At 41.6% G+C, this 27,284-nt stretch overlaps 1 protein-coding gene across 4 annotated transcripts in view; it reads left to right on the top strand.

Annotated features, from left to right (window-relative positions):
• Window positions 1-27,284, top strand: part of shroom3 (shroom family member 3) — a 72,017-nt gene that overhangs the window by 23,201 nt on the left and 21,532 nt on the right. Inside the window, exons 1-12 of one of the 4 annotated variants that reach the window (XM_030436354.1) lie at window positions 10,189-10,841; window positions 13,515-13,640; window positions 20,123-20,341; window positions 21,076-21,407; window positions 21,499-21,742; window positions 22,012-22,067; window positions 22,516-22,966; window positions 23,804-24,100; window positions 24,868-25,309; window positions 25,510-25,649; window positions 25,780-25,947; window positions 26,245-26,720. In XM_030436354.1, the coding sequence (XP_030292214.1) occupies window positions 10,681-10,841; window positions 13,515-13,640; window positions 20,123-20,341; window positions 21,076-21,407; window positions 21,499-21,742; window positions 22,012-22,067; window positions 22,516-22,966; window positions 23,804-24,100; window positions 24,868-25,309; window positions 25,510-25,649; window positions 25,780-25,947; window positions 26,245-26,720 (3,112 nt within the window). In that variant the 5' untranslated portion in view covers window positions 10,189-10,680. Of the gene's footprint in view, window positions 1-10,188; window positions 10,842-13,514; window positions 13,641-20,122; window positions 20,342-21,075; window positions 21,408-21,498; window positions 21,743-22,011; window positions 22,068-22,515; window positions 22,967-23,803; window positions 24,101-24,867; window positions 25,310-25,509; window positions 25,650-25,779; window positions 25,948-26,244; window positions 26,721-27,284 lie in introns of those variants that run through there. The other 3 variants (XM_030436353.1, XM_030436352.1, XM_030436351.1) reach the window with 3 other exon arrangements.

The following is a 27,284-nucleotide window of genomic DNA, read 5'->3' as shown; positions in this document are numbered from 1 at the left end:
TTTTGGTAATGGATGTATAGCCCTCCCCAGATTGATGGGCTATCAATCCCCTCTTCCTCATGTCCTCAGATATCTCCTTTCCTCTCGGCACTGTTGATCTGTATGGAACTACAGTGGTTTGGTTGGTTTAAATAAGTGCTGGCCAAACCCTTTCCCAAGGATGTCTCATTTCATTGGTCTGCTTAAATGATTAATTAAGCACCCAAATGTGTTTCACCTGAGTCTGTTACCTGCCTGATTTATGAATGCAGCTGGAGGTTCACTTACTTTTGCACATACACTAATTCCATGTTTCATGTAGTTTTTGATCTACTTAAACAAGTCCCACTAAACAAGTACATGCAATTGATATACATAACTCTGACATTTCATATATAAAAACTAGTGATGATAAAATAAAAAAATCATAGTAAAACAACAGAAGCATCTAAACTGCTCAAGGGGTTCACATACTTTCAAGCAGCACTGTATTTGGCTCTTTAGCTTCTCAATCCACCAATCTATTCACCAGCTTGTCACTAACTTTGCCTGCTAATTAGTCCTGGTGAACAGTGAGTTTCTCAAAGTTTTTTTCCTCAAAACACTGCATGCTGTGGCTGAAAACTATTAGATTAGATAGGCTTTATTTATCCCAAAACGGGGACATTAACCAATTCAAGAGCTTAAGATGCACAAGTAAAGGAAAAAGAATCCGACAAATGTACAGCTGGCTGTGGGGATGAATGAACTGCGGTAGTGCTCCTTCTTACACAGAGGTTGTCAGAGTCTGCTGCTAAAAGAGCTGCTCAAGGCTTCCACAGTCTGGTGCAGGGGTGAGAGGTGTTGTCCATGATTGGTGTCAGCTTGGCTAACATCCTCCTCTCACCCACTACCTTTATGGAGTCCAGCTTGCAGTAGGGCTGGGGGGTATGGCCAAAAGTGTTATCACAAGGTTTTTTTATATTGATGTCGATAATTATCACAATATATATTTAACAATAATAATAATGTTGAATTTACAGTTTTCAGCGTATTCTCCTTTAGGACGGAAGCCATAACACACCAGAAGGTTAATTATAGTTTATAAAATACAATTATTTATTGTGAAAATGAATAGATGACAAACATTCAGCAGAACCTACCGACCAAATGGCTTTATGTTAAACACTGAATTAATAAAATGATAAATATGTACAACATATTGCTTACATTGATTAAAGAATATAATAAAAAGTTAAATGTCGAGGATGATTGTGCGACTGTATTCTGTAAATATTGCACATTCTTGAGCTTGCAGGTAGTTGTTCAGTTCAGCTTCATTAGCCTCCTGTTCTGTAAGACCTGATGTGGTTCTGATGTGCGACCAGACCACATATCATCTCTGAGCTGCTGCTCCACCTTTACCCTCCACTCTGTTTACAGCTGAGGGACAGATGTTTGGCAGAGTGTACTTAGCATCCATGACAGTCATTAGCTTCTTGAAGCCGTGATTTTAAACTCTGCTTATAGGCATCATTTCTTTAGCGGTACAGTGCGTAACTGCACTGGTTATGTCTTTGTATTGCTTCGGTTTCTTCTCATATGGGGTAAAGGCTGAAAAAGCAGCTGCAGCTGTTGGTTGTTGAAGTCAAGTCTGACTAGTAGAAGCAGTAGAGCTGGTCTGTTGGCTACTTGCAGGGCGAATGACGCTAGCATGATAGTGCAAACTTGTGCTTCCAGAGTACTGTTTGGGACAGTACCTGTTGAGATGATGAAAGAGGTTGGTTGTCGCTGACACATTTTGCACCTAATGCTGGTCTGTCCTTTGTCAGACTTCAGGTAGCCGAACTATTTCCAAATAAGCGAAGTGGTATGACCTTTCTTTGGTACAATTTCTTTGTCTTTGTCAGTTTTCCTGCATTCGATTTCGCTAGTCAGACCACTCATTTTCATTTTCTTGTGTCAGACACACAGGTGGTCACCGTCAGTTGTTGTGAGTGGGAGGGGAAAGAAACATGCATCCACCACATGCATTTGTTTCTCTGCTGTGCGATTGGCTGTTGGTGTAGTGTTTCCTAGGTAGAGGTAAATGGACTCAAAAATAAAAAAAACCAAACTGTATCGAAAATAAATGTCATAAATGTATCATTATTTTATCGTTATTGTGGAAACAGTCCAAGACAGGGCTGGCCCTCCTAACCAGTTTGTTTAGTCTCTTCCTGTCCTTGTTCATGCTGCTACCTCCAGACCACTGCATAAAGGAGCACTGATGCCACCACATTGTCATAAAATGTACAAAGTATTGTCCTCTGCACCCCAAAGGACCTCAGTCCTCAGCAGATGAAGATGAATTTGGTCCTTCCTGTACAGGGCATCCATGTTGTCCAGTCCATCTCCTTTGTTTTTATGTGCAGGTGGTTGCATTCATACCAGATAACAAAGTCAGTCAGTACGTTTACATGCACAGATTAGTTGGATTACAGTCATAGTTTGACTATGCTACTCAATCGGACAACTGTCCGAGTACACATGCCTGTGAGAAAATCGGATTATTGGCCGGAGCATGTCATACCCAGGTATGATAGGTGGAGCTGTACCCATTTCAACTAGTGGTAACAGAGCCACCTCCAGCTGACCTCTTTACGTCACCAGCAACAACAAACTCTGCCTCGGCATTCCAGAAAGATGGTGTACAAAGAGCGAGACAGAAGCTACATCTTTGTACATTGCGTATATGGTGTACATGATAATTACACAAACTAGATGCACAATGGCGCTCTTGCTTGCGGTTATTTCGGAGGAAAGACGCTGCCGCCGCAGCTAAAACTTTTAAACTTCCGGTGCCAGCATGCTGTATTAAATCTGCATGTGAGCTCGTATTTCACACATGCAAAATCGGCAGAATGCTTTTGAGTCATCGCCTACCTGAAGTCAGATCCAGTCCTTCAATGCACTCTCTTTCTCCCACTCTTAATTATATAATTTTTCCATATTTTCCCCATTTATTCCCTGGCATTGCCACTCTGTCAGGTGTAGTTATGCGTGTGTGGGTGAGGGCGTGCCGGCTCGGGGCCCCCTGTACCCTGAGAGGCCCCCGTACTGAATAATAGCACATCTGAGACAGAGTCCCTGAGTCTCACAGTTGAACCAAATCAGTTGATTGTAGCTGGAAAACCAAAACAATGAAATAGCATCCAAAACAGTTGGGTGGATCGTAGAGATGGGTCTGTAGGATTGTCACTACCAGTGCTCCTTTTCACATATACATTACTCTGTAATTTGATCAGTTTTTAATCTATGAATAATGAGTGAATATTACAAAAAGAAACAAATGAAAAAACGTGATTGAAAATCTTGCTTATATAGACATCATCCATAAACATTTTCTCCTCTTGTTGGTAAAAAACTATTTTAGGCTTATAGCCCATTAACCCCATAGCTCACACCTGTGATGCTGATAGGAGTCCATATCTATCCGTCCATATCTTATCACCAGTATCAACTAGTCAATCACTTCTAATCTACAGTGGCTTCCCAGCTCAATATTCTTTGCTGTCTCTCACTCTCTTACAATGTTGTGTGTATAAACTCAAACTCAACAATAGATTTAATTAAATCGTTTCCCCCTGGGATTATTAAAGTATTTCTGAATCTGACTCTGATTCTGATAGAATTCCTTTAATTGTCATTGTAAGCTCATCTTACAATGAAATCACAGATGAATCTCTGTTCAGTGCAATACAATGCAACATAACATAAAACATATGAAGAATGTCAATAAAAAAATACACATGAATGTATATATGTATGTAAATCTGAAGTTTAGTGAAAAATAGAAAAATAAATCTAAATCTAAATAAATTAGTGTGCAAGATATGTAGTGGTGTTGAATATATTTTTAGTGCTTTTTTGTGTTTAGTGTCTCTGTATCTGTTGGTGCTTGTTTTGGTGGATCTTAAACGTCTCCCAGAGGGAAACAGTTGTAAAAGGTGGTGGCCGGGATGTGTGGAGTCGCTGGTGATTGTTTTGGTTCTGCTGTTGTCCTTCAGAGAGGGCAGAGGGCAGCCAGTGATTCATTCTGCTGTTTTGATGACCCTCTGCAGAGCTTTTTTATCTGCAGCAGAGAAGCCTTCGCACCACACTGAGATGCAGTACATCAGCAGACTCTCAGTGGTCGCCCAGTAGAAAGACACCATTAGCTTCCTCTCTCTGTGTCATTCCTCCTGAGCACTCTGAGGAATTAGAGTCTCTGTTGTGCTTTCTTGATAGTGGCAGAGGTGTTGGTAGACCAGGAGAGGTCCTCGGAGATGAGGACTCCCAGGAATTTGAAGGTCTCTACCCTCTCCACACTGACCTCATTTATGCAGAGCGGGGCCGGTACGATGTCCGTGATGATCTCTTTGGTTTTTGTGGTGTTCAGTGGGAGGTTGTTAACTGAACACCAAGCTGCCAGGCCCTTTATCTCGTCTCCTCCTGAGATGAGCCCCACAACTGTTGTGTCATCAGCAAATTTGATGAAGATGTTTGACGGATGGGCTGGTGTGCAGTCGTAGGTGTACAGGGAGTAGAGCACTGGGCTCAGCACGCAGCCTTGAGGCACGCCGGTGTTTAGGGTGATAGAGGTGGAGATGTGGGGGCCAAGTCTGACACACTGAGGTCGATTAGTGAGAAAGTCCTTACCCAGGCACAGATGAAGGAGGAGAGGCCCAAGTCCAGAAGTTTATGAATTAAGACATCCGGGATGATTGTATTAAATGCTGAGCTGAAGTCTATGAAGAGCATCCTCACGTATCTGTCTGGATGCACCAGGTGGGTCAGTGCTGTGTGAGTTGTGAGTTGTGAAGGCGATTGCATCCCCGTGGACCTGTTTGCCCTGTAAGCAAACTGGTGTGGATCGTGTGACAGAGGCAGGCTTGCTTTGATGTGATGCAGGACCAGTTTCTCAAAGCATTTCATGAGCACCCGTGTGAGTGCTATTGGCCTGTAGTTACCCAGTCTATAAATACTGATACTGTGTTAAGCCAGTTTCATCCTAATATGGAGGCCAGTTTCGTGTAAGCACTTGCTCTGTGCGTGTATTTCTGATTTAACCTACTTTTGGGGACACATTTCAGAGTTAATTTGGGACAGACAATTGCGGGGCAAAATATCTGTCCCCAGTTGAGGTAAAGCTGATTTTGGTCAGGGGCTGATTAATGCATAATGTCAGTGAGGGTCCTCACAATTACAGACGTGTGTACGTGTAATGAAAATGATGGCCTCAGGAGGGTGCTAGTGTCACTACAGACATTCACTCGCGTTGGTTTTTCTTGTGACCTGTCGCCCACAACCTTCATTAAGGTCTATGAAACTGTAGAGTCTGAAAAAAATGTTGTTGGTTCCTGGAAAGATCACAGCTTGAGGATATATTTTTTCTTAGGAAAGGTGACTAAGCAAATAGTATTGAAAGTTTAAGTGTTCTGCTGAACAGCAACAAGTTTGCAGATGGAAATAACACCAGAGTGATTAAAATGTACTTCAATGTTGGTCTCATAGAGTCAGATAAACAGGCAGAATGACTCTATTCTCCCATATCCCTTGGGCTCTGGGTGGTTATCAGATGTCACTGAGGAGAGAGGCGGGGTTAGAGGGGGCAACGCTTGTGTCTTATTGGTCCAAAAACAGGAAGAGGGCTATCAGAGCCCCCTGAGGCTGGGTGGTAATCTGGAAAGGATAGACTGACTGATTTCTAAACACACACGTCTCTTTCGCCTGTTTTTCCCCCTGTATCCTTTTTTCGTTCCTCTTTCCTCCTCCTCCTTTCTTTTCCTATGTTACTCCTCTCTCTCCTCTATTCCCTGTTCCCTTGTTTCATCTCCTCACCACTCCCTCTTTCATTTCCTTTCATTTTGTTTCCTTTTCTTTCTGTCTGCCTCTTGTCTTTTCTTTTCAGATGTTTCTCTCGTTGAATCATTTTTCCAAAACGACATCACATTATCACGTAATTGCACAGAACACACACACAAGCACAATACAAACAAACTCTCCTGTGTACACTCAGGCATGCACGCACACACACACACACACACACACACACACACACACACACATACACACACACATACACACACACACACACACACACACACTGTTAAGAGACAAAAGTGCAGTCTAGTGTCTGGTCTAGTGTCCCTGTAAAGACAGCCTTAAACAGTCACTTAATGGCTAACTAAGGCATGGGCATTGTACCTATATATTATCTGCAGTTTAATATACCTTGAGGTCTGATATTCAAGTGTATGTTGTTTTTTTCTATGATGAGGTGTTTGGTGGACTGTGTGTAGCATACTGCTGATGGCAAGATGGCTGCATGCTAGATAGGCTGATGTGCTGCTGGATCAACACGCTGTTACATGTAAGCTTCCAGTCATAGCCCCGACCCCGAAAATGAGCATATTTCTTCTTTAATATACAAATGGTAAATGCATACAACACAGCTGGATAGAAAAAATTGGAATAGCCTCCTAGTGTATATAAAACCTCTTACGCAAAAGCATACTAGAAAGAGGTTTCTGGAGTCCTTGATGGGTTCCAGGAGTCCTTCAGAAGGTACAAATAGTCCTTGAGTGGTCCATGAGGAAGACAACTAGTAACACTGTGTGTAGGATCGATGCTGCTGCTTGTTAGATGCAGTTTGATAAAAACAGCAATGTTGATCAGAACTGCGATTGATCGATCATCAGATGCAATTTTAACTTCCAGTTGATCAGACACCAGGACTACTAGTAATACAAATGCTCTCCATTACCTCATAAAGTGTATACACATGCATTGAATACAGTTTTGACACACCCCAAACACCCCACAAGCTTCACAGATATGTAAATGCACATGCATGCACACACACACACACACACACACACACACACACACACACACACACACACACACACACACACACACACACTCGAACAAATGCACACACTTAAGATTTATCTACTTTGGTCCACCTATCTCCCTCTCTACAATTTTGGTTTCCGGTCAGATCAAACAGATTATTCTTATGGGCTGAAGGAAGTTTCCCACGGCAACAGATAAGGTCTTGTTCAGAGAGTTCCGAGAGACACACCCTGCACACACAGACGCACACACTCATACTCACAGTCACACTCAGCTCAGTTTATAGTTCCCTATGTCTCACAACTCCACCAATCCCGTTCAGTTTTGATCCAGAGGCAAATTAAGAAAAAAATGGTCATCTTTGTCATTAAAGAGTGAGTGCATTGTTACTGTGTTTACCTGTTTTTCACGGGCTGTCAGCTAACAAGCTATTTACCAGTTTATCCTGTTGTCAGCAGGGTTATGTTGACAGTAGAGTCAGGACAGACCTCAAACCTGGTGACTCAGCTCTCAGCAAGACTTGTGATATATTAAATGCTCCCAGACACGATTGGTCAGCAAATAGCTCCAAGGATTACATTTCTGTGTCTACTGGTTTTTGTCAATCAGAAAGCCTTGGAGTTGGAAGGTGGATTTGCCTTCTTTGGATGGAGCCAGGCTTGCTGTTTTTTTTCTCTGCTTCCAATGTTTGTACTTAGACAGGCTAAGCTAGCTAAGCATGTGTTGGACAATGGAGACCTTCCACAAGCACACGGATAGGGAGGTTGTCTGTAAAGATAAAGTTTGAGATTAAAAAAGAACATACATTTTAAGCTTTGCGGTATCATCAAGGTACCGTTAGTTAAGATTTAGCTTTTAGCCTACATTAGCTTACAGTTTGTGAGTCAGGTTAGAGTAAGCTTCGTCTTAGCAGGCCTGAAATTTAGAGTTATTGTGTTACTGCTGTTGCGGACAGGAGTTTTAGTCGCCCATGATGAGGTTCCAAGAGTTCTGGAACAGGTTAAATCGGTCCTTGACAAGGTTCCAATACCCATTGAAAATGTTTTCCAGGAAGAGGTTCCTAAACATACACATACACACACAGTCCTGGATAACAGTGAGATTGGCAGGTTATTATCTGCAATCTTTGAGGGTGTGTTCATCAATATGAACAGAACATTGTTTGCGTGTTTGCTGTATTGTGTTGTGCTGTGTTGTGTTACAATGGGACGATAATATTAAATGTAAAAATAAACCATATTCTGGTTGGGGTTGGTAGAGACTTGACCCCTGATTCAAATGCTACAAAGGAAGAAGAGTTCTTTGTCGTACCATCATTAATTTCTCTCTTTGATCTCAGACACGTCTGATGACATTGAAGACACATGATTCCCAGGAATTCTGCGGTTAGAGCGCTATGACTCATGGATAGAGGTTGTAACACTAGAAGTAGCTTCTCTGTCTGATGTGAGAGGTTGATCACAGAGCAGCGCACTTTCCTGCATTTTCAGAAATAAACCAAAAACTTTAGTTTACATTAACTGATATGAATTTGGATCAGTTGCAAATTGACCAAGCTGAGTATTCTCTGAATGTGAATATGAGTTGTGTTCTTGAATAGTGGTCATTGAGAAGTAAATCCAGAGGTCTTTCAGGAAGCTGAAATAATCCTTGCACAGGTTCCAGTGTCCCAGAAGAGGTTACAGTAGTTCTTGAGGATGCCCAGTCCTTGAGTTGATTCTAGGGGTCCCTGAGAACCTACCAGATGTCTTTAAAGACCTATTAGGAGTTTCTTGAAGAGATATTGTGTTCCTTGGGGGGGCAAAACGTCAGGGGATAACCAGTCACTAGAATGTGTGTTTTTTTTTTAAAAAAAAATAAGAAATCAGAACACAATTCATTACATTTTAACTATCCAGTAATGACCAGTATTTCCTAACCCTTGTCAATACATCTGGTCTTGTTTTTGGAATTCATTCGCTATAACAATCCCTATCTAAGTAAGGGATAATGTAAAGAGCGGTCACTATCGGGAAAATAAGTCCCAACAGGACGAACTGGACTTATTTTCCCATTATTATCCCACTTATTGCATGGTTACTTGCCTACATGAAAAAAAACTTGACACAGTGGGTCTTCTTACAATTTATTTGTTACCATTCATAGTGTTTTACAGCAGAGAAATATAGTGTGCCAAACCGACGCCATTTCACTTCTCCATCTTCGCTGCTTTACTCTCTTTTTTTTTTCTTGACCGGTGACGACAACTCAGCCTAGTGCCACGAGTTGGAATCACCGTATTTTTCAAGAATATTAAAGTTAATGTGAAACTCATCCACACTAGTGGCCTAGGAGTAGTTTTCCCCAATATGACGTAGACTACAGATCAGCTGACGTTGCTTAGCGACCGAAAACGCTGAAGTGATAAGTGACCAGACTACTTGCGGAGCAAAGATTTTACGAAATACATGAATCAGAGGCAAAAAGGCCACTTTCCTTGACAGTGGTTAAATATGCTTAGCAGTGGTCAATTATACGAAAATAATTGACCGCCGAACGTTGGTATGGCCCATTCAAGTGAATGGAGCATTCTACAGCATTAAGAAAAGCCGTGTAATAACAGTCAATAATAGTCAACTCATTGTTCACTGTAGCACCACATGCTGCATCATGAGATGTCTTTCTCCCTGCAGCTTCAAAATCCATTTCTGCTGCAATGTGCTCAATAATCCACTGTTTTCATCACGTCTCTCTCTCCTTGTTTATCTGTCCTCCCTCTTCGTCCTCATCCACACTCCTCCTCCACACTGTTCCTCTCCTTCCCCCTTCCTCTCTCACTTTTGCACTTGTTATGACTTTTCTTTACCTCTTACTCACTCCTCAAGTTATTCTCCAGTTATTTATATTTTGCGGTTGTTAGAGATGGCTTTCTACATCAGTTTTTCAGCTGCTCCATTCTTCAGTATATTCTCCCTAACGACTATCTCTCTCCATCCTCCCTCCCCGTCTTGCTGCACATTCTCTCTATCTTTCACGCATCCTCCCTCTAGTCCTCCCTCCCCTCTGTCTCTCTCTTCTCAGACTCTTAGTGTCTCTCACTCACAAACCATATCAACAGCTTCTACCCGAACTTAGCTGGGACAAGGATGTTTACTTTATGGTTTTATCGTACGGTGGCTAAATGATGCTTAATTGCTTCATTTGCTTAATGATCTCAGGAGCCAGGGAGCAGAGAAACTCAATTCGACCAGACAGTCCAAACTGGAAGTGGAGAAAAGAGACAGATCAGATGTTGGAAAGGACGGGATCAGGATCGGCAAGTCTTTTTGATGGAGTTTTAATGGACTAGAGGAGTAGATAAATGTAGGAGACACAAGAATAGGATGGTTGTGTTGGTCTAGGTTAAAACTTTTTCAAAGAAGGTGAGCAGACAGGGTACTGCAACACTAGAGACACATCTGACATAGAAAGATGGTGTTAATTTGTGTTAGTTTTGTGTAGATCAGAATCAGAAATCCTTTAATGGCCCGCAGACGGGAACATTTGTTATGCAGATGCAGATCAGATGTGCGTAGGGGAGGACAGGAGGTTAAAAAGAGAAAACTACAGCAAAAGGTATAAGTGAGATTGAGTAGACTGATACGGCCGACGGTGCAAGATGTGCAGTAAAGTACAGTAAAGTAGTTTACCAAAGCAAAATAGAATAATAGAATCGAAGATTTTATTGGAGGATAAGTACATTTGGAAATATTCTTGTATAGGGAGCAGACATATATCTTGATTGCTTGATTTTCTAAGACAGGAAGAGTCCAGCTAAGAAGACATCAGTAGAAACTAGAATAAGGTAGACTTTGTGTCAAGGCCATGGAGCTGCTCGAGGCATTTTACCGCAGGAGGCTTCGGAAGAAGCAGAAGAAAGCAGAGCTGGGCCGGTCGGATGGGGCACTGTGCCGGTCACCATCAGAGGCCAGTGTCAACAGCCTAGCAACTGGCCTCATCTCCAAAGTCCTCAGGTTCACCTCCAGGTAAAACAGATTACTTGTTTAGTTTATTTTGGCAGAAAGATGGCAGAGGTTTTGAAGAAGTAACTGCATGCATTTATCACTGAGACTGGGCTGTTTAAGATGATCGGCTAGCATAATACATTCTAGTATTTCTAGCATAAGTAAGAACAGTTACTGTCCAACTTACTTATGATGGAAGTCCATGGTGTTCATGTCCAAATTAAGACTCCTTAAGTCGAAACATGTCTATGATTAATGAAAGATTTTTACGTCTGCGAGAGAGGTTATCACCCACGTTCATTTGTTTGTTGGTTGGTTAGTTTGTTTGTTGATTAGTTGGTGTGTTTGTTGGTTTGTTGGTTGGTTTGTTGGTTAGTTGGTGTGTTTGTTGGTTGGTTGGTTTGTTGGTTAGTTGGTGTGTTTGTTGGTTGGTTGGTTTGTTGGTTAGTTGGTTTGTTTGTTGGTTGGTTGGTTTGTTGGTTGGCTATTTGGTTTGTTGATCGGTTTGAAGGTTGTTTGTTTGTTGGTTGGGTAGTTGGTTGGTTGTTTTGTTGGTTTGTTTGCTGGTTTGTTGGTTAGATGGTTTTTTTGGTTTGTGCGTGGGTTAGTTGGTTGGTTCATTGGTTAGTTGGTTTGTTTATCAGTTAGTTGGTGGTATATTGGTTAGTTGGTTTGATGGTTTATCAACAGGATTACACAAAAACTGTGGAACAGATTTCCATGAAACTTGGATGGAGGGTGGGTCTTGGCCCAGAATAGACCCCATTAATTAATTGGTGCAGATCCCTAAATATCCAGGATTTTCTTTCTGCAAGATGGGGTGTTTATTGACATTTCTGGTAATTTCCCAGGTATTACTACATGAAAAATCAGACTGGGGGAGTGTTTGGTCTTGCTGGGGGTATGCACTCTACTGAGTGTCATTGTAGTTATAATTGTGAATTATTTTCAATGTGCCACCTTGTCAGACTGCCATCCAACATGCCAATGGTCACTTTTACCTGACCTTTGGCAACTTATTTTTTTCATCTCAGTATTATTTCATCTTTGTTTGTGACCCAGTCCAGCACTCCCCTTATTTTGTCTTTATTCTAATATTTCTTCTTGGCAAAAGAAATAGTTTGAGGTGCTTCCTGTAACCCATTCAATTGATCGAACTGGGTGTTATTCTTATTGGAGAAATTAAGTCTCTGTCCCAGTTCTATGAGTATGACTCAACTTCAATTTGCACATTGAAAATTCAGGATTTTTTACTAACAAAAGCCTTATGGAGATGTAATGTTATAATCCTTGGACTTTCATCAGGTAAACCACATCTTACTTTGGGACTAGACTTGTCATTACTAAGGACTTGACTTGCCTAAGAACATTTTTACAAAAGACTTGACAATTTACAAAATGACTTGAATCTCTGATGTAGTCAGGTTACACAATTAGAGCTGGATTTGAAACTAAAACCAAATCATACCAAACTGTGCTAAAGCCAGTCTCCCGAGACTATACGAGTGCACTAGCGATGATATCATGTCCAGGAATTTCAGCCGTGTCCTGCAGCTACCCAGGGTCCTGTGCTTCAGAGACATACAGCCTTTCATGTCCCTGTCTCCGGCTAACCCAGATACAATCTTTTCCTGTTTATCTTTGTGGATAAATACAGAGCAGCTGAAAATGTCAAATATGACAAGGATGAGGAGAGATTATCGAGTTGCCATGCTATCAACTTTTCTGTTTTAATCGGTTAGATAACACATTCAAAATGAATGATGATGTGCAAAGATAAATAAGCATGTTGAATTTATCAAGACAAGAGGTGAGTATTGAGGAAATTGGATTGCATTGATAGCAAACAGCGTCAACGCTGTTTAAAATGGAAGCAGATAAGAAAATATTTAGTTAACCGACCTTTATGCATTTGGTTGCAACTATCAGTTTTTTGTGAGTTTGAAATTGAAATTATTTCAGAATTTTTCTGATGGAAGGCATGGGAGAGGCAGAGATAGAAATCTGACTCACCTTCTGCCTGAGACCATACAGCTGTGTGTGTGTGTGCGTGAATGTGCGTGTGGTGTTATCATGGGAGTATAATATTCAGCATCAAATTACCAATTTTCTGGTTCAAACTCTGATAATAGAGGCAGAATGCAAAAGGGTAAAACATTTGGCACCAAAAAATGCCTATGAAAATGTAGAATATGTATTTTGTAGCTACTGGAGCTCACTTTCTTGTGCACAACTGTCACTTTCTGGATTCAGACAGCTGTAACAGATTCACATTAGGTCTTTCATAGTCTACTTTACAGTATCAATTTAAGAAAGTCACTGATAACTTGGTGAGCTAAAAAAAATTGTGACCAACCAATACTATTACTTAAACATTTGCAATTGAATTTGAAATTCCCCTAGAACATACCTCCTGCAGAAATAACATTTGAACCAACAAAAAATACAAAGATTAACCCTTTAGATTAAGGTAACAACAAGACAAATTTACTATGTGTACCCTACAAATGGAACAATTTAAGAATGGAAAGGTTTCTCTCTGATTGTAACTCAACCCACCAAAGACTTTTTCTGAAGTATCATTTGAGGTAACAGAAAGGATAGAGAGCTGTAAATGTTAGCGGACCAGATGTGTTAAGTTTTACTTCCGCTATGGATGATTAATTATGCTCTCTTTGTGTTTCAATCCCACAGACGCAGTGAACCAGCAACCCGGCCTCACTCATGGCATTCGACAAAGCTCAGTGAAGGTCAGCCAGAAGTGGACCCAGGAGCAATGGACACAATGTGCAGTGCCTGGCACCATAGCTACCATTCAAGGTCAGTGTTCAAAACAGCTCTGACAATAGATACCCATAATTACACAAAGTTTAGAGCTCTTGTTCCTGATTTGTTAATTTTTTGGATCAACTGTTCAGTTGCCAGTAGCCAGTTGGCAGCTGTGTAGCCAGAATGTTACTACCAAAGGGAAATAATTTCAATCAAAAAATAATGCGTAATAAAGAAAATAAACCATCAGGAATATTGAGTGTGCAACCCACCTTGACAACACGCAATGGATTTTGGACTATCATTTCAACGCCTCAAATTTGGCATTATGGCTGTCTCCATCTTTGGTTTTGGAGCTAGAAGTAATATATTTGGACAGGCATGGGAGCTTGGGAGGATACTGATTGGATCTGACTGAAACCCCCAGGATAAGACCTGCTAGCAACTTGTTAATCACAAGGTAGACACGCCTTAAAGCATACCCTGCTTTATTGTCTATTTTACTATAAACCATGGGACCATAGTATAGTAAAGCTGCCCCCTTCTAGCCATTAGACAGAATGCATGTGCAAAATGCAAATGCATTCAGACATACAGTTCACAGCTTTGAGATTGCTTTACTCTGCATATGCATATTTTTTTGTGTATTGCTATGGCAACCTTGTATTTAATCACCTATACACTTTTCTTTTTGATTTCTTGAACTTTCATCATGTGTATACCTGTATGGACAGATATTGATAATGATGAAATGCAAATCTTTAGCAGATTTTCTTACTTTAAGATCTCAGCTGTTCACCCATCAAAGACAGTAATCACGGGAGAAGCTTGTGACTAGCAGAGTGATTTATAACCTGACGACTTCTGTGTTGTATCGCTGGGCGCTAGTAGTTGGGAGATAAGATTGGATAGACAATGATGTCATTTATGTCTTTTATGATTGTGCGCAGGATCATGTGAATTTGTCTGTGTGGTCCTTCAGAACTATCTGAAGAGACAGTATGATGCCTGGATTCTTGGTTTATTGCACTCAACTATCAGTCAGTCGCTCACAGGGTCAAAGTTCATGTTTTGAGAGAAACATGTTCCAACATCTCATGTCTTATTTCTGACAGACACCAATCTTCACTCTTGACTCTCTTTTTTTAGCTCCCAGGTCGAAAACTAATGTGAATTTCCCTCTTCTTGATTTCTAATTATTATAGTAATAATTATGGTTTACATAATTATTGATGTGTTCATATGATTTTAGCTGTTTTTAATGTCTCCTTGCCAGGTGACGAAAATACACCTGTACTGCCTTAGAAATGAGGGCACACAAGTAAAATACTTCATCCGAGTTTTCTGAGGAATTGATGGACAGTTGTGATTCCTCATAGTGATATTATGACAAAATGACACAGCTCAAATGCTGTATTGATTAAAGTGAAACTCTCGCCAAAAAGCAACCTAGACTTTATTTGTGATAGAATATGAGTCAAACCTTTGTGTAAAAGCATAATTGCGACAAAAGATTAACTGCAGTTTCGTTTGCAGACGAGCTAATTTTCAATGGAGTGCGGGGCACTCGTACAATAGCATCAAAATCGCTATTTTAAAACAGTAAAAAGTCTCGACACAACATGAAACTTTGCTCGTAGTATCACCAGGTCTCTACACATGAACACGAGCATTGAGAACATTGTTTGTGTACACAGAGTTTACTGAAAAGAGGGTTTTTTAACTACTCACGTTAGCAGCTGTATCTCCGGCGCTCCGCCGTCATGGCAGACAGAAAGTGTCGATCTGGCGATTTTGATGCTAGCGCACCAGTGCCCCCGCACTCCACTGAAAATTAGCTTGCCCGAAAACGAAACTACAGTAAATCTTAAAAGTGCCTCTTTCATCATAATTATGCTTTTACACGAAGGTTTGACTAGTATTGAATCACAAATAAAGTCTTGGTTGCTTTCTGGCGAGAGTTTCACTTGAAAAGACTTGGTCAGTGCCTTAACCAATCATGATTACTTTCACACTGTACAAACCAGCGTATTTTGTTTAATTTAAACTTTCACTGAACGTCCACAGTGTTTGTGCAACACTCCAACAATATTTTTGTGTTCCTGGGGCAGATATGTATTTAGGTGACAGAGGTGTGGATACAAATCAATATGAGGAGCTACGATCTGTTTGTTACATGATGTGACCTTCCTATGTCTGCGTGGTCTGATTTCATTCTTAGGTGTCGAAATGTTGTTGAATTAGGGCTGGGCGATAAAACAATAATGATATCTATTGTGATAGACACGTGATCGATATCAATAGAAAATACGTTCGATAGAACGTTCAATAATTTCACTGAACTCCGTTAGAAATCCAGAACCGCAAGGCATTCTGGGGGATGTAGGCAGAGGAGGAGCTTTAGCCTCTCAACCTCTAGTTTCAGGTTGGATATTCTCTCAGGTCCAGCCGCGACTTCACTGAGGTTCGCCCAGTGTTAGCACTTTAGTGCTTCCTCTATTTTATATTAATATGCAGAAATTATGATTTTTTCTCAATAGCTTCCATGTCATGTGGCCCACTGACTTCTGAAACAGATTCTGTTTCCATAAAAAATATATAATAATAAAGAAAATAATGGTAAAAAGTTCTCTAATGCTCAAGAGGTTAACATATTTTCAAGCAGCAATGTCAACTTCTACACTATTTTGTCCCATGTCTTAGATTGTGATTATGAAATCTTGAAAATGATTTTTTTTTTCAAAGTAGTAGTCACCATTTAAAGGTTTATTTTTCAATTTTTTCTTATTTCAAATAGGTAAAAAGAAATCAATAATTGCCGAAATCGACTGATATGAAACACTTATATCGTGATGCATTTTTCAGCCATATCGCCCAGCCCTAAGTTGAATTGATCCTAATTGTGAATTTAAAATAAAACAGATTGAGCCTTCATTATTGATTACTGAACACAAATGTTTAATCTCTCCCCTCGACCCTGGCATGTACTTCTTTTTTAAGTGAGGATCAGTTAATCACCTAATCCCTCCCAGGAGTCTGAGTCTGTAGACTGGTTGCCCCATGGATTGGCTCTGCCCCTCATCCTGAACTCCAGGGGTCGCATGTATAAAACTCAGTTTATATCCAGATGTAGAAATCTGTGTACACACAAAACAGGAAACATGCATACAAAGTCTTTTCATCATATAGAACCCCATGTTTCTTTTTGTGTACATCCATGACCAGCCCTACAATTCACTATGAGTGGCTCTAAACCAATTACCTGGTTTGCATATAGCGAGAGAGAATTTAGTTCAGAATTGAAAAATGGTTAAGGAAGAGGAAGCACGTTTTACAGACTGTGAATTTGAAGAAATTATTGTTCAAACTGACAGACTAAAATAGAGTATTATATTGGGGCTTAGGTTCTGGCTTTAGCAACAAAATTAAGCAATGGGAATGTCAGAAAGTGACAGAAGCAGTTAATGCTGTGAGTTCAGAGCTAAGGAACTCTGGATGAGTTAAAAAAAAGTGGTCTGATTTCAAGCCAGAGGCCAAGAGATGCACCTCTGCTCACAGTGAGTGTGCAAGTTACTGTAGGAGGAGAGGAATCCCTGTGCTTTTTCTGCCTGATGAGCAGTCGTCATTATGTGCCAGATCATCAATACAGTCCCTGGAAACTTACTCTAGCCTGAATTATTGTTTAGATTGATTGTGTCCCTCCTGCTGTGTGGTTGGACTGAAGATATGCTCATAAGATATCACACTATAATAGGTGTTTGCAGATTAAGCATCTGAAGTGATAGAGTGAGCATTTTGTCAACCTCAAATAGATAACAGCCTTGTTAAAGTGCTGTGGCTGTTATGGTCTATGTAAGGCAGAGCTGCTGGTCAGCAGATTTATGTCATCAGAAGAAGTGACATCACTGAAGTGTGAATAAAGGCCTCTGACGTGGCTGTGTGTGTTGAGTGGACTGACTGACGTCAGTGTCTGCATGTAAGGGCATTCCTGATGCACTTCCCCCTCACCTCTGGGTTTCCCATGACAACAGCCCCCCATACACACGCACAGCCACACACTTTATCTGGTTGTGTCCTATTAGTAAAGTTGGGATCTGAATGAAAAGTTTTTTTTGTAACATTTATGTTGAATGGAACTGGAATTAAGAAACAGATGATACAGACAGAAAGTCAAGCACACATGGATAGTACAGCTGACAGAAGGAGAACAAAAGTTAGAAGTTAGATTTAGAAAAAGTTACTGACACAGAGCAAAATAGACAGACACAGGCAGAGGCTGTTCTCTTTTCCACAGCAGTAATTGCATTGTGTTCGGTTGAAGGACTTGGTGGGTCAAACTATGACGTAAACACACGGGCACACACACACACACACACACGCGCGCGCGCGCACACACACACACACACACACACACACACACACACGCACGCACACACACATCAGTGTGTTTCAGTTTCAGATATCTGAAGAGAGGTCACAGCAGATTCAGCAAAAACATTACAACCAACATTTCTGACAAATAAAACCCCCGCAGACTCACACCAGGGTACCGAAATGTTTGGATCAGAATCAGATTCTTTACCAACAAGGATTTTACACCAACACGGAATTTGTATTGGTGAATATGGTGCATGCATTGAAGACAATAAACAATAAACAAACAAACTATTATATATACATTATAAAGTAAACACTGTAAACAATCAGAGACATAAGTGTGGGATAATTAATAAATTAAGGGCTGAGCTGTACAGGAATGACAAAATAGATGAAAAATAAAAGATTGTTAAAAATTATACAAATTGCCCAAATTCTGCAGAGATTCAAGGGCGGTGATGGGTACGAGTGCAAGTGTCAGTGTTCTGGTTGTAATTCAGCACACTAGTCTCATGTCTGAATAAACACCCAGTTGCACTTATATTGATATACTCATTCTAAATATTGGATGCATGTAGATATAACTTAAAGGATATAACAATACTATATGAAGAGCAGAATGAGTTTAAACAAACTTCCTGGTGTGGCAGGATGGACTCACACAAATGAACAAAGAGACCTGAACAGGGCACACCTGGCTCTTATAAGGTCTCCTTCTCTAACATGTGTACAGTCTGGTGAATCTCTCCACCCACTGTCAGTCTCACTGGTGTGAGATTTTTTTAAATGTCAAGGCTGCAGCTGCAAAGGGTTAAATACAAAGTAAGACATAGTGTACCTGTAGAAAAATGAATCACTTAATAATCATCTTTAATGCGCAAAGATAATTCAGTCATCCTAATGGACTATGAAACACTGTGAATGAGCCAGTTTTCATTTGTTGAAGATTAGTCTGTGTAAATAATTTCTAGAAAAGAAGAAGAAAAACCTCATCCAACAGCAAGTCCCAGTGTAATGTTCTGCCATTCCAAACCTTGTGCATTGTCAGGCAGGAGAGTAATCTGAGGAATGATGAAATAGATGAGAAATTGTATTAAGAGATTCACTGTTGTTTTCACGACTGTCCTAATTAAGGTATTGACAGCAAACAATATTTGAAGATGATGAAGCCTGTAGGAGAACAGAAAACACTCTTTACTGGTAACATTACATTCAAACTTCCTTATCCCCCACGGTGTGCCTTTTCAATGTGAAGGAACAACCGTAATTATTTTGGTGATCCAATGACTTTTCATCCAACAATATGAAGATTTAAATCCCTCCAACACCTTGGTTTATCACCAAATGGCAACACAAATAATGACATCCCCACCTGGCTCCACAACTTTGTGTTAAGTGCTAATAAGGAAGTGTTAACATCCTAACACACTGAATAAAGGGTGTGTATGTAAATCCAATCCGACACTCTACACTAAAATGAGATCTTGGCTGTTTAAAGTAGTAGATTGTGCTCTTTTGGTATGAATTAACAAATGGTCAACTGTAAGAAAATGGATGAAAGCAAACTTTCCTATTGATATGTTCCTGTAGAAATGTAGCACCTTGTGTGCAAGAACTTGTTGACAGTGAGGAGGAGGACAATGTGAGAGATGATGAGACATACTACTGTATCAATATGTCTATGAAAATAAGTTTGAATAAACACAGGCTATTAGTAAGCAGTTACCAGCTAACATTACACACACAAACCGCTCACTCTTTCTGCTAATGTATGTTTGATTCGGTTGATTCACTCATCAGTCCACATCTACTGCAGTCAGCTAGGACTGTCATTTAAACTGTTCACGGACCACCAACTGCTGTTCCAAGAGCATGGTGTTTTGAAACACTGAATATTATATTTCAACAGTACTCTGAAATTGCAAATTGTCTAGTTTCTATCATAGTACTTTACTCAGAGTGACAGTTAATAAATGCACAAATAGGCTCGCAAATGTCACCTTAAAGTCAGCATGTAAGCATTGGCATGGTGTGCATGTAAGCACTCTAATTTTTGTTTTGTAAGCTCAAGCACATCAAATGTTATCTAAATCTGTGATGAGTTCCATTGTCATAGCATGAATGAGTTTCCCAGATTTGTATTATTTCACTTTCAGTGCCTCGACCACCGACCTGTCTGGTGGGTTTGACTCTGGCGGTACCTACCTCAGGAAGAGTCCAGACCAGTACAGCTCGAGGGGCAGCATGGAGAGCCTGGACCCTCCTCTGTCCTCCCAGCATCACTCCAGAGCTCAGTACCAACACGCACTGGGCCACCACTCCCACAGCAGACCTCACACCACCTACTCCTCCTGCCATCAGCTATCTTCTGCCAGGTCGATACAGACAGACACCTCAGCTATAAAAACATTTACATTTACATCGAGGGCATTTAGCAGACGCTTTTGTCCAAAGTCACTTACAGTAATTCATACATACATTCATACACTGATGGCGGTGGCTGCCATGTAAGGTGCCGACCAGCACATCTGGAACAGTTTGGGACATGCAGACCAGGGAAATCGAACCAGCCACCTTCCAATAACAAGATGCTAGCTCTACACTTGAGCCACAGCCCCCAAAACTGTGTGAATGAAGTAGTTCAGCATGTGTCTGACCTACAGTAGCTAAGCCCAAAGGCTGCTTCATCAAAAACTCCAACAACTCCAACATTTTCTGATTTACATGTTCTATCCTGTTTATTGAACAGATGTAGGAATGTAAAATATTAAAATGACATATAGTGGTTAAAGCAGCAGTTAGCTGAAGCTGTTTGCTGACCAACAGCTGCTGCTCAGCATCTGGACAGACCCTTCATCACAATAGGGTTGTTGCCAGTTTTTAGCCCTGTCCTACATGTACTGTGCTACAGTGAAAGCTGAAACCTAAACAGCGTTGCCCATGTTCCCCACAGTACCCATGAGGATCCTTATTTAGTACTCTGAAAATTGAAATGGTACCTCCATTATGAACTGTCGTGTTCATGAAAGTATCATAGTCAGCTATATCTTTCCCATATGTAAATATCTCAATGCCATGACCTCAAATTGAATATCTTGTCGTACTCCAGGTCTTCCAACAGCATCGACCACCTCCACAGCAAACGAGACTCTGCCTACTCCTCCTTCTCCACCAGCTCCAGCATCCCAGAGTACCTTGCCTCTACTCCATCCTTCAGCCCAGAGCGCTCCTATTCGCTGGAGACCATCTCTCAAAGAGGAGGAGGAGGTGGAGAGATGCAACAGGCTGACATACGTTATGTTCCCAATGTTTACGATGGCCAGCAGGGTCTATCCCAAGAGCATGAGCATGAGCTGAGCTCCACCTCCACCACGTTTCTGCAAAATAGTGATTCCAGAAGTGGGGGAGGGGCTAGGCTCGGCCAAAGCCGAGATCTGCAAGGTAAAGTTTCTGTTTCAAGGATGGTTTTATTCAAGTAGTTTTGATTTAATGACATTACTGTTTTACTCTGTGCTATTGGTTCCATTCTCAGTGGGCGGAGTCTGTTACCGCAGCAGCAACAGCGCCAGCAGCAGTAGTAGTGGCAGCAGCGGTGGAATGCAGACTTCAAATAGACACAGTGTGGGTCCAATATGGGACCCGGCAGCCAGCCGCAGCTCCTACGAGAGCTTGAAGGGGGCACCAGCTCCACCGAGGCGCAGCGACAGCTATGCTGCCATCAGGAACCATGAGAGACCAAACTCCTGGTCCAGTCTGGAGCATGCCCGGTCACTAAGGTGAGAAGGATCTTTCAAATCAAGGTGAATATTTTTTCTGATCCAAACATAGATGATGTTAATGGTGATGAGTATCGTACAATCAAAGCACAAAGTCTTCACATCAGTCTAGCTTGTGTTTCAAGATGTGATTTACCTTCCTATGAACTTGAAGACAAATAGACTTTTTAGCTAAATGGGTTGTAACTACTTTCAAATTATTAGTTCTTTTTTTTTTTGATGTCACTCAAACTAATCTAATTTTATCCAATCTAATGTTTTTTACTCAGGTCTCTGCAGAAAGGTTCTTGGCAGCACTCCAGTGGCCCTGTGGCCTCAGGTGCAGGTATATTTGAATTCTATATCTATAAGATTTTACACATTTTAGGGACAGAATAGGATACAAATCAACATTTTAATTCGCCTCTATCAATTAAAAGTTTAGCAAGGGCTTCCCAAAAGGCCCAAAGTATATCAGTAGTGGAAAAGTAGCACACCATTTTTTTTTTTTACAGTACACGTTAAATACATGTTCCTCTTGATGATGATTAGAAATTAAAATCTAAAAGGCACTACCTTTTGAAGACTTTTGAATGGGAGCAGCTGTAATGCGAGCAATTTCCTCTCTGGGATCAATAAAATATTTCTCATTCCAATTCTGATTCTGATTCTGATTCTTTTGCTTTTGTGATTTTATTTATTGTTGTAAATAAATTCATTTGAAAACTGATCAGACAGTTGTTAGGACATTTAGAGCAACCTCTGATTAACCTTCTCTATCCCTACTGTTCCAGCTAAGGCCTCATACAGTGCTGAGGGTCAGCTCCACACAGTGATAGAGAAGAGTCCAGAGAGCAGCCCCACCACAAAGCCCCGGCAGGGTGGAGGCCTTCCCCAGACTCTTTCTCCTACTACACTCTCCTCTGGACCTGTAGGCCCAGCCCAGCAGTCAGGCCGGTTCATTCTACCCACAGGCAAGTACCCTGTCCCCCAGCCTGAACCCCACTATGCACAGATACCCAGCACCAGCCCCATGCCAGGCTCCTCTGGAGTTTACCCCGCCCTGGCCAAGGAGAGCATCCAACAGCAGCACCAGGGGGTGCACAGCATCAGATCAAGAGAGGACGGATTTGCAGGAGGGCAGAGGGATAGACGGATGTCAGCTACAGAAAATGGATACCAAAACAACACTTCTTCAACATCTGCTCCTGCACAGCTGACGACTCAATCGTATGAGACAGACAGGTAATTTTAATCTGATATTTCAACCAACGACAGTGTTTTGAGTGTATACCAAGCATCTGTAAAAAGGTTGTAGCCATAGTAAGTTGGAGTGTGTTCTCAAGACTGCACAACTTTATGCTGCTCTATTTGTCAAGATGTTGATGGACGTCCCAAATGCTCAGCCTGATGTCCAACACTACGAACACATGATTACATGAGCAGTTTATTCTGCCCTGCCAAAGAGTCTCCTTCCTTAACTAGACAGACGGATAACTCTTTCCACACACTGTAGTCAGTGATCAATGGATTTATTGGGCACCACTGCTTTATACTGACAGCATGAGAACAGAGTAAAACGGCAGTGAAAGAAAGAAAATAAAAGCACTGATGAGCTTAATAAGCCTCATTGATATACCTTTGCATTGTATAATCTTTGACCTCATGAAGTTTTTTTTACGTACATGGCTAATAATTTAGCTAGCTGAAAGCCATTAGCGTGTAAATAATACAAACATCAAAGCAAATGTAGGCTTCTTATTAGCACTTTACAGACAATGCTTCTTAAAGTCATTCCAACAGAGGATGGATGTAGATGATTTTGCTACCCGGGCCATAATACACAAACAGAATAAATACTACCTATAACTGCAGAATGAACTTTAACCCCTTCTTTCCTCAGGCCAGAACACAGTTGTTTTGTTTAATGCTCATTTTCATAACTGATGCCCTACATCTATTAGGTTGGGACGTTGGGCTGATATGCATATCTGGTTCAGGCCTTGCTTTCATGTTGTGATATGGGTCCTAAAGAATTTTTCAAATATGCCCTTATTGCTGACTCAGACTTCTACTTTTAAGGCCTCAACAGGAAGAATCTAACTTTGGTCTCTACAGACCTCGCCAGAAAGCTGCTGGAGGGGGATCAGAGGGCCAGACAGGGGCCCAAAAGCCCCAAAACCACCATGGACATCACAGTCAGAGCTTCCAAGGATCCCATATTCATGAAAGCCAGGGACCTCATGGCCAAGTGTTCCAGGAAAAGAACCAGGATTTCCATAATTCCCACATCCAGTTGAACCCTGGACTCAGGCCCCTATCCCCACCAGAGTGGAGGGACCCCTGCATAGCTGTTCAGTCCAGGGTAGACAGGAGAAGGTACGGTATGGAGGGATGACTGTTGTGTGATCTTTGCATCTTTCATTTTCAATAAAGTCTCTACAACATTTGAATTTCCAGTCTCTGTATCTGTCACTTCATGAACTTCCTTGGAGACGCAACAAGCAGCTTGTTAATGACAGTTACAAGTAATGTGTATGAGTTTGTTTGCCATCAAAAGGTCTGCTGAAGTGACTTTGTGGCCTGCTCAGTAGGATTTGGGAGCTTTCCAGGTGAAGGATTTCTGCCAGCTCTGAAAAATAATCCGCTGAAGAAACTCTTAACCCTTCCTGGAAGAGCTAAGGCTGTTGTCGGCCTGTTATACTTATAGCAACATTTGTTTGGAACAGTTCATTTCTGTTCTGGTGGGCTTGATCTGAAATGAGATCAGTTCTGATTTGGTTGGTTTTCTCTTGGCTGACATGTGACCATGGTGGCTCAAATCTTGCAAACAAGAGTCAACCACCTCATCAAACTTTAGCTGTTAACTGAACTAATCAAATTGGAGAGAATGTAGGTTTAACATTAACATCATGCCACTGGGCTCGGCAACAGAAGAATTCAAACAACACAAGCTTGTATGTTATCAAATCAGACATTTTCCATCTATAATAGAAGCTTCGTAACAGTGTAATAGTTGTGTAGTAAGTGTAGTAAGCAATAGTTGGTTAGTTCATCTAATGACTAGAGGTCAGTGATGATGTCTTTTTCTTTTGTTTTTTATCACTTCCTGCCCCCCATTTCTCCTCCTCCTTCCATGCCTCAAGATCAATGGATCAGACCAGCATTCTTTCAGAGGTGGTTGTGTCCTCCAGGCTCCCTCAGGGACAGGTGCCACCTACCATATTAGCTGAATACCCTCAGCATCAGGCCCCACCCACATCATCCTCCAAGACTTCTTCCCATCACCTCAGTGACTCAGCAGCTCTGCAGTACCAACACTGTGATGAGAGTGAGCTAGACAAAGACAGAGAACACCCACTGACCCGTCTGGAGATTGCCCTCGCTGAGGTCCAACGATGCACCAGCCCCGGCAGTGTTGTCTCTACCAGCAGCCATGGCAACAGCAGCCTGGGTGATGGTAGCCAAGGACCATCCCGCAGCCTCTCTGTCCTGGAGAAGATCAGTCGCTTCGAGCGCCATGAACGCACTGGAAAGCAGCGCAGTCACAGCACCACCAACGCACAAAGCAAAGCCAACCATCTTAAGGTACCTCAAAACTTTACTAGTTTCCTTTTGATGATTAAACAGAGAAAGATTTCAAAGCACACAATGAGTGTTAGTCACAGTTGTGTATTAAAAGTACCAATTAGAATAGAAGTTTAGTTGTATGCATATTTTGACTCTTCCAAACTTATCCCCTACATTTCTTTTTCCTACATTCAATGCTATGTTTTCTGATTCTAAAGCAGACCACTGAGAAAAGCTGCAGCCCTGCCTGTGGAGCAGATGACCTCAGAAACATGCTGGAGAGAAGCACCAATGGGACCAAAGCACACAGAACTCTGAGCTTCAGAGGAGGAAGCAGCAGTGAACACACGAAATACAGGTAAACATACAGCACAGTATTTGCGCCATATATTGCAAAGTCCACGGGAATCCTTTTAGATTTGCTAGAGTCCAACTGAATCACATTTACTGGACATTAAAAGGCTGTCAAATTTCTGTGTGGTGTACAGGCACACAGCTGATCCCAGTTCAGCCCTCCAGAGGAGCCGCAGCAGCTTCCAGCTTGGAGAACCCAGGGAGGGTGACAGCAGCAAAGACTTCCCTTGGAGACAGGACATTCAAGAGATGCTGGGCTCCACGCAGGACACATCCTTCAACAGGCCAGAGTCCCACTGCAGGTCAGACTCTTCAGATAGGCCTTAGCAGGTCAGCATCATTCAAACAGGTCAGAGTATTCCAACAGGTCGGAGTCCAGTCAGGGACCTCGTACAAGTTATCTTTTTTTTTTCAGGTCAGAGTCTTCCTGTAGGTCAGTGTCTTTCAATAAAGTCAGAGTCAGGTCACAGTCCTCCAACGAGTTAGAATTCTTTTGCAGGTTAGAGTCAGGTCAGAGTCCTTCAACAGGTCAGATTCCTTCAACAGGTCAGTGTCATGAGTGTTTCTGAGTACCCCTTATGTTACTTTTCTCTAATCAGGTCTTACAGAGACTCTTTGAAAGATGCCCAGTCTAAGGTCCTGCGGTCCACCTCCTTCAGACGAAGAGACCTCAGTTCCTCAATCAGCCCGCCATCTCCTACAGCCTCTCCTCCTGTCTCCTCCTCCAGCAGCCCTCAGCATCCATCCGTCCCTGCCAAGCAGCAATCCCAGGAGAAAAAGGGGCCAAAAACCATGCCCAAACCACAGGGTATCCTCATCACACCACAGTCACCACCACCGTTCACTTCCCCTCACACCCCAAAGGAGCGGCATGTGGTCAGCCCGGATATTCGAGGCCCGAGCCCCCCAGCCCTGCCCAGTGTCCCACCAGTTGGACCACCTGCACTGATTCGGATCTGCGGCCGTAAGCGTCTAGCAGCAGACCAGAAGAAGCGCTCATACTCTGAGCCAGAGAATTTGAACGAGGTCGGGGTAGTGGATGCTGAGACTGCTCCTCTCTTCAGACGCGGAGGAGGTGAACAAAATCTTTCTAAATATCTACCATATATCTCCAATAATCAAGTCAGTATGACAAATGTCACAACGGTATTGTGATCAAATTTACTAGTGTTGCACCGAGGTTCTTGAATGCACACACAAACACTCAAAACTAAACAAAAAAAATCTAATAAATGTTGACATTAGATTAGAATGTCTAAAGACGTTAGAAGTCCGAAGTTACTAAAGACAAAAACAAAACATGGAAAGGCAACAGACATCTTAAACAATACTATTGTATTTCTGGCCACTTAGCTCGCTTTATGTACCAATAATGACATCAAATGGAGTTTCATGAGTGGAGTTTATGAAAGGAACGTTGGACTCCAGCTAGCTATAGCTAACTTGCTGATGTTGTCAATCAACATTTAAGATTTCATCACTGGATTTAGCAAGACAAGAGAGGTACAAACTCTGCTGTTTGAAATATGTTTTTTGGTTACTATCAAATGTTTAGTTTGTTTCTACAAACCTTTTCCTTTCAAGACTTGCTTGGCCTCCTTGGAGATGACATCACCAGCAAGGTAGCTGTAGTGTTAGC

Source organism: Sparus aurata, chromosome 12, assembly GCF_900880675.1.
Source record: "Sparus aurata chromosome 12, fSpaAur1.1, whole genome shotgun sequence".
In the NCBI taxonomy this organism is placed as follows: domain Eukaryota; kingdom Metazoa; phylum Chordata; class Actinopteri; order Spariformes; family Sparidae; genus Sparus; species Sparus aurata.
This window is presented reverse-complemented; position numbering and strand designations above follow the sequence as displayed.